Genomic DNA, 7,753 nt, shown 5'->3' with positions numbered 1-7,753 from the left:
ATATATATATATATATATATATATATATACCTGTGGTTGGTCTTGACTTCTGTACCACGGCATGATTACAGCATCGTAATATTTGGATGGATCAAACTTGAAATTTTTTCTATCTTCTTCTGGAATCTTGGTTGGTACCGCATTTCTGTTCTGATAAATGCATTCCAAAAAGTTCCAATCTACACTAACATCTGACCCTTCACATGTTGCAACTAAAAAGTTAACAAGTATTAAATTCTACGAAGGTCTGTATCTCTCTAAAAAATTTTGTGTGTATCTCGAAGAAAGAAAAGAATAAATAGAAAATCTCTCTCTCTCTCTCTCTCTCTCTCTCTCTCTCTTCTTATGGATTTTAAGATATTTATAACATTGTAAAGAAACTAGCGATTTGCGGGTTATCTCCGTATTTTGATACATCATTTAAATGCCAACGTTTCGAAAACATTGCAATTCATTTAATCAAGGTGAGAAATAACCTGAGCCGCTTCTCTGTAAAAACTAGTAGAAGATTCTCTTTACGTACGCTGTTAATGGAACGTAAGGAGAAAGAGCTGGACAAATATGAGGGGGCAGACAATTTTTTATTTTTGGACACGTTCAAAATATCTTGCTCTTGCGGAAAAGTGCATATTAGAGAAACAGAAGAAATATATTCCAATCTACATGAAAGAACTACGAGACATTAAATTAAAGCATACTACAGTCAGCTTTGTCTGAACATAACATTGAGACAATTCATCAAATACTTTTTAATAAAACGACTATAAATAGCTACTACCATGACATTTAAAAAAAAAATATGGAGAGGCCTATATGCAACATCCCGATAGAAACATTCCGATAATTTATTTATACGATATATCAAGACAGGAGATAACTCGAAAACCTGGCGTAGCTTTTTTTCAAGAAAATACTCGATGAAAGCCTTAAAAGTATCATATGTATAATTAGCGAAACTAGCTTTATATGTATAAATCATAGACTAAAATACATCAAATGTCTATTAATATCTATATAACTTGTAAATATAATTATTTCAAAATTAATAAAACGTGACATATTAAAGAATTATATGAAACGTCTTCGTAATATTTTTACAAATTTATATCTTTTTAAATAAAAACTATCTTATATATTAAATAAAAGATATTATATAAAATTATCATAAAACTATAATATATTCATCTTTATTACATTATGTATTATCCTGAATATATTATCCTTTTAATTTTGATTTTGAAAGGAACAAAAATTGTGTAAAATCGTTAATAATTTTGAGCCATTATAAGCTTCATCTGAAGAATAAAGAGATTTTAGATTTACATTGTTCCGTTTTCTAATATACATTTATACTCACATATTTTTACTGGTACAATTATATATGAATTCTCGGAAGCATTTGGATCGAAAAGCATTAGATATTTCTGCAATCTTAAAACGTTTGTAAAAGTATAATTAAGGAAAGTGTCAACTCTTTCTATCTGAAATTCGTCCAGGATTACAGTCTTCTTACTAAGTTTTAATTGCACATGAACTTCTCCTGATCTAGTATAAATGGGGAAGGGACACAACTATAAAAGACAAAGAAACTACATAAAGCACATACATTAAAAGAATTATAAGTCTTTCTTAAATAAATACAATTATTATTAGACGAGTAGAGAAGGGGTCGAAACAAAAAAAAAGAAATTATCACCTTGGGTATCTCCTTTAATGTAAGTATGCCAAATCCAATGGCTGATTCTTCGGGGGGATAAATGCGTCTGCCTCGTGTATTTTGTTCTTCAGGCAAAGGACAACTTAGCACCATATTTATATGATAGAGATAAGATGGTACTCCAACTATTGGCCTACAATCCATTAATGCCTCAGCTGTCTGGAAAGAATAATACAAATTTTAAACAACTATACTTGCTCAACTGTATAAGAATACATTTTAAAAGAAAAAAAATGATAGAAACTTTTTTATAGTAATATTGTCTCCGTTTTGTCGTCCCTGGTCTAGCTTCTGAAAAATCAGCTCTACTTTCATCTGGCAAAGCAGGTACCTCTGCATCTTCAGGCTTGGCTTTAAAGTTTTCCTTTCCGATAGGTAACAAATTATCGTCTATCTCATTTTCTCGGTGTAGATCAATGCACATTTGCAAAGCAGCCATACGTCTAGCCATCGCTCTATTCGGCATTGGATACGACTAAGCCACAATAGGAAAAAAAGCTATGATATATTATAAATTACAATACAAGCAATTACATATAGAAGCATTTCCCAAAACTATTGGATGATTTTTTGTGCCATGTATGTTTCTCAATCACAAAGCAGAATTTTTTTCTTATTAAAAAATATCACAAAAGATATCCAAAAATATAAATAAAAATTAAAATGAAGGAACTTTTGCCAGACTAAGTTTAGTAAAAAAAAAAATACAATACAAAATCGTATACTTTACTAAATTATCAAATCTTACTTTAATACAATTTTAATTCAAAATTGCAAAAAATTATAATATTAGTTATTAATAAAAATTATAATATTAGTCCAAACACGACATTAAAAATTAAAGCAATATGATGTATTGCTTGATACTTCCACTAAACAAAAATCATCTCTGAGACAATCAAATAAACTATGGTTAAAAAATATTTAATGTTGTAATATTTCTTATTTTGTATTTCACACATATATATATATATATACTATAACTATTTACCGTAATTACATATTTCAACGGTGAATTTATGGGAAGTCGTAGAAAACAGATATACATCACTATATCATAAACATTCACTGTTTCAATACGCCACTCTGGTGTTAATCTGGTAAAAGTATCGCTAGGTAATTTCGCACAATACCTGCATAATTTAAAACATGTATTTATTACCGATTAAATTTTTTGAATAATGCGATGATACTGTACTCGTACAACTTTTCATTAAGTATATTAATAATATAAAACATTACATTACCTATTAACTAATTAAACGTTACCTATTAACTAGCGAAATAGCAGAATTAAAAGTTACTTTAGGAGCATCATCACCATCAAGTGGTTTGTAATGTGGTATCATTGCAGCATACATATCTGCTTCATTCTCTTCGTCTTCAGTCAGCTCTTTATTAGAACATTTTAATAACAAAGTCTACAAAATAGATTGATGCTCTTCCATTACAATTTTCGACTGAAGTTGGCGCAGATAATGAACCACATTAAAGGTTGATAATAAAACTGGTACGCACTAAAGTTGATGAATAAATTAAATAAAACGTATGCAATACTAATTTGGAAAGATAAGCCCAAATACGAATTAAAATTCCCCTTTTTTCTCACTTCAGCTATACTGCGATAGCAGATGCAAGAAATCACAAGAGCTTTTTTTCTTGCATTACGCACCGAAATGAATTCTTCTTTTTGGTATGTCATCACACGGATTTGATAATGTCAGTGAATAATATATATTCATAACATTAAAACTTTCTTTGTGGATTAAAAGATAATTCTAAATTGTCTATTGCCACATATCGATTGTTACGAGATATGTATGTCCAATCAAAGAAAAAAAAATTTAGGAACCTATTCTGTAACTTTTAACGATTGTAACTGTAATATTACAGTCGTTAAAAGTTACAGAATAAGTCCCTTAGAAATGTAAAATACAATGTAGTTTAAATTATACTATTAGGTTAAGTAAAAAGTCATCGCGTTTTTTTAAAAGACATCTATCAGTAAAAACCGCAATTACTTTCTTACCAACAATATAAATATATCTTAATAGAGTAAAGTTTCAGCTTTAAAAATCTCTTTTTTAAATTATACGATACGACAATTTTTAATGGAGTTATGAGCAATTAAAGTCAAAATAATTCTTTTATTTAATCCGCGATAACTCAGTAATCAAAAATCGTAGGAATATTTAAAAAAAACGATTTTGTAGGGAAAGTATCAAGCTTTCACGATAGGTAATCGAAAATTTTCTCAAATTCGTTTTGGACACGTTACAAATCCACAAAGTGAGAAGAAAATTTTTCGTCTTTTTCAGCTCGTAGTTTTTGGTATGTAAAAATGATCAAACTCATATAAACTTAAAAAATGTGATAAGCTTTTAAAAGTAGAGATTTCAAGCTTTAAAACCCTTTTTTTAAATTTGAATTTCATTCATTATTGACGAAGATATTGTATATACAACTTTGAGCTAAAAAATACGCGATGACTTTTTATTCAACCTAATATTAATTATAGTTGATATTATTATGTATTTACCAATGCAAGATAATAAGAAAAAAGGGAATATTTTATTAATCTGTGTTATTCAATGTATATAAGTTAATATAAAAAACAAGCAAATTTTACTTCCATACATATTATAACAAGAAAAAATTTATATATTTCCTTGTTATGTCTTAAAATGTCTTAATTTGATGTAACTGCGTCAAGAGATAATAAGTGCCTTACAAAACACTGAAATTTTATTGAAGTTTTATAAGGAAATTATAAATTAATTATATAAGTTATACCTTTTCTATATATTGATATTGAGCCAACTGCCATATAAATTCTTTAGATGCTTCTTGTGGCACCAATAATACATGCAAGGCGTCCATGGCTCTTGCTCTACTTTTGCATTGTATATATGACTGATAATTCTTCGGAAAGTCATACCTCATTACAAAATTGCATTTTGGAATATCAATACCTTTAGAACATGTAAAAAAAATGATCATCTTTCTATCAAATCATGGTAGATAGTTCTTTAAAAAAGTGTATAGAGTGCAAAGAAAAAAAGAAGACTATAAAATGTATCATAAAAATATACAAATAAAAAATGTTTATTAAAAATACAAAATTAAACACATGTTTAGAAACTTTTTTTTGTTTTTAGATTCTGGATCTACGAATCTTTGAAATGAAATCCAATTAAGAAAAAAAACATAAAAAATATTTACAAACCTTCTTCCAAGATTGAAGTTGCAATCAATAAGTTGCACTCATGAATTCTAAATCGTTTTAAGACTTCTTCCTGCTTCCTATGTCCTATTTCTAGCTCTCTCGAATAACCAACGTCATCAGTATTTCTTTCAATTGTATAAAGAGGTGATAAAAAGTGCAAATCTTCGTCGTGTTTACATATTTCCTATAAGGAAATTAATGTTAAAAAATTGACGTGTTAATACGTGATAATTTGTAATACTGGGATTTATACACATACGCTTAATAGATAAAATAAAATTTTAGCTGTAAATCCCTTATCCACAAAAATTACTCCACAAAGCAGATCGGGATCTGTACCACTGCAGGAGTAACGTTGCAATTTAAACGTTTTTTTGTAATTGTCATCGTTAGATCTCCAATTACCTCCTAACTTTTTCAACTGCATAGGTTTTTCCTGAGTTCTCGAGAAAGAAATATTTTTGTCACTTTTTGTGAAACAATTTTTTGAATTAATATCTGAGAAAAATGTAATGTATTTTTATAAATATATATTAAAAGTATACAAATATATTATTGTATGCTCTTCATGTACATCTTATAAATTGGAAAAGATTCTTACCAGCACTTGCCTTTTTCTCTGGAGTGATAGTCTCTTTAGTATAAAAAGGAGTGTAAATTTTTAAGATTTGCAATAATCGATGAACTTTTGGAGTACTATATTGATATATTCTTTCTTTCTCAGACAAATGTTGAAATTCATTATCACAAAGGGCACTGTAAAAGATCATAATTTTCGTGTATGTGTATTCACAAAATTATACAATATCTTAAACTCCCTAACTGCATTTAGCACATAGGTGGCAATATCATCATCGTTATTACAATACTTACCGAATTTTTATAAAAACAGATGTTATCATATTTAATAAAAGATAATGTCTCTCGTAAGGAGTTTTGATCTTCAATTTTTCTGTTAAAAATAGCAATGTTAGAGCAGCACGATCGGCACACCATGGTCCAAGAGTTTCTAATATATGCAAAAAATCTTGCATCATCTCAAAGGGCTTTTGTATGGGATCAGGAATTTTTTGAATATCCTCATAAAATTCTTCAGTATAAATTTCCATTGGATCATACCGATGATCACGTAAGAATTCAATTGCATGTGACACACAACTTTTAAGCGTATTATACAAGTCTTTCTTTTCTCCCTTATCATACTCCACAACATATTCTCTTGGTTTTGGGCTATAACTACATATACAAATAATTCTCACATTATTAGTTTGTAAGGACATTGTCAGAAAATTATTAAACTTACCGTATTATTGAAAGAATATCATTAGCGGTTTCTACTTCACACTGGAAAGCAGCTTCTACTTTTTCTATCTCTAAGCCTAATCTTCCAGGTTCTTGTGTCAAATTAAACACTGGTACCGCTAACCCGATTATTCTAGGAACATTGTTGCACAATAGAAAAGTTTGCAGGACAAACTTTAAATTGTTATCTTCAATAGACTTATGGCACTCATCTACTATGACTAGATTAATGTGACATGGTAAAAGTTTGCTTTCTGATATTAATTGTGCATAGACTTTTGATGTTCCGACCAATACCTATAAATATGTATAAAATTAAATGTATAATAAGAAAATACTTGTAATAAACTTCCTTTTAACAACAGATATATTATAATAAAATAATTTTTTCTTACGTGAGAACTTTCAAAACTTTGGTCAAATTCCTCAAGTATACCAGAATCACACGCTAATACTTTCAAATCTGTTAATTGCTTTATATAAGTTCCTATTATTGTACATTTGTCTTCGTCATTTAATATATATATCGCTCGTTTTCCACCATTACTTACTAATCTATGTAAGAAAAAAAATAGATTCAAATATATTTAGCAAATATTGTAATTAATATTTGATTTGAGCATTTATAACTAAATATGTATTAAATTTAATAAACATACTTGAGATACTTTATATAAAGCTGTAGGCTATTCATATTTAATGTTTTTATTACTATTCTTGCAAAATAACTCAATAGAGTTTATTGAAACAAATGGAAACATTTCATTACCTTCTATTGTTGGTAGCAAACTCTTGAATCAATTTTATAGAAAGAAAGGTTTGCTCAGAATTTTTTCCCAAACAAACAATTATATTTTTTTCTTTTGCTGCATAAAGAAGTTCTACCTACAAATAAATGTTACAATGTGTAACGTATGTGTATATATGTATATAAAATATATATATATATATATATTTCAACACACACACACACACACACACACACATATATATATACATATGTATAACTCTCAAACTTTCAATCATATTAAAGTCATTAAAATTAAAGTAACTTTATTACCTCATACTCCCTGGGAGTAAAGGATTTTGTATAAACTTGATCATTTAGTGGAAATGCCATGGAATCTATAGTATTTCTATAATTATTACTCGCAGTAATAAAATAACAATTCTCTGATAATTATTAAACAATTTTTACTATTCAGTGATGATAAAATTCGCAAAAGTACAACACCATTTTATCTAAAGTGCCTGTGTTAGATAATTACACTTGCATTTAAAACTTAAGATTAAGTTAGGTTAGGCCAGAGAATAACCTGAGAGCGGCTACCTCGGCTTTTTTCGTATAACGCTTGGAAGCTCAGTACACTAGCGACACTAATATCAATTTTAAGCTGGTTCTACATTAGTCACACCGCAGCGTCGCAAACGTGTCGCAAGCGTGTCGCAAGCGGTCCAATCAAAGTCGAATTAGCTTGATGTTTATTGGACCACAACATTTGCGACGC

At 28.6% G+C, this 7,753-nt stretch overlaps 1 protein-coding gene across 1 annotated transcript in view; it reads right to left on the bottom strand.

The window, feature by feature from the left end:
- LOC108750782 (endoribonuclease Dcr-1) overlaps positions 1 to 7,371 on the bottom strand; it is a 12,300-nt gene extending 4,929 nt beyond the window's left edge. Inside the window, exons 1-15 of the mRNA XM_018490514.1 lie at positions 7,306 to 7,371; positions 7,015 to 7,130; positions 6,641 to 6,800; positions 6,247 to 6,542; positions 5,817 to 6,179; positions 5,545 to 5,699; positions 5,203 to 5,441; positions 4,944 to 5,127; positions 4,511 to 4,689; positions 2,987 to 3,138; positions 2,709 to 2,850; positions 1,962 to 2,192; positions 1,697 to 1,876; positions 1,358 to 1,571; positions 31 to 212 (exon numbers count right to left, since the gene is read on the bottom strand). Coding sequence (XP_018346016.1) covers positions 31 to 212; positions 1,358 to 1,571; positions 1,697 to 1,876; positions 1,962 to 2,192; positions 2,709 to 2,850; positions 2,987 to 3,138; positions 4,511 to 4,689; positions 4,944 to 5,127; positions 5,203 to 5,441; positions 5,545 to 5,699; positions 5,817 to 6,179; positions 6,247 to 6,542; positions 6,641 to 6,800; positions 7,015 to 7,130; positions 7,306 to 7,365 — 2,853 coding nt within the window. The 5' untranslated portion in view covers positions 7,366 to 7,371. The remainder of the gene's footprint in view (positions 1 to 30; positions 213 to 1,357; positions 1,572 to 1,696; positions 1,877 to 1,961; positions 2,193 to 2,708; positions 2,851 to 2,986; positions 3,139 to 4,510; positions 4,690 to 4,943; positions 5,128 to 5,202; positions 5,442 to 5,544; positions 5,700 to 5,816; positions 6,180 to 6,246; positions 6,543 to 6,640; positions 6,801 to 7,014; positions 7,131 to 7,305) is intronic.
- Between the last annotated feature and the right edge of the window lie 382 nt (positions 7,372 to 7,753).

This window comes from Trachymyrmex septentrionalis, unplaced genomic scaffold (assembly GCF_001594115.1).
Source record: "Trachymyrmex septentrionalis isolate Tsep2-gDNA-1 unplaced genomic scaffold, Tsep1.0 scaffold37, whole genome shotgun sequence".
Lineage (NCBI taxonomy): Eukaryota > Metazoa > Arthropoda > Insecta > Hymenoptera > Formicidae > Trachymyrmex > Trachymyrmex septentrionalis.
Note: the sequence above shows the minus strand (reverse complement) of the source record. Positions and strands in the feature narration are given on the sequence as shown.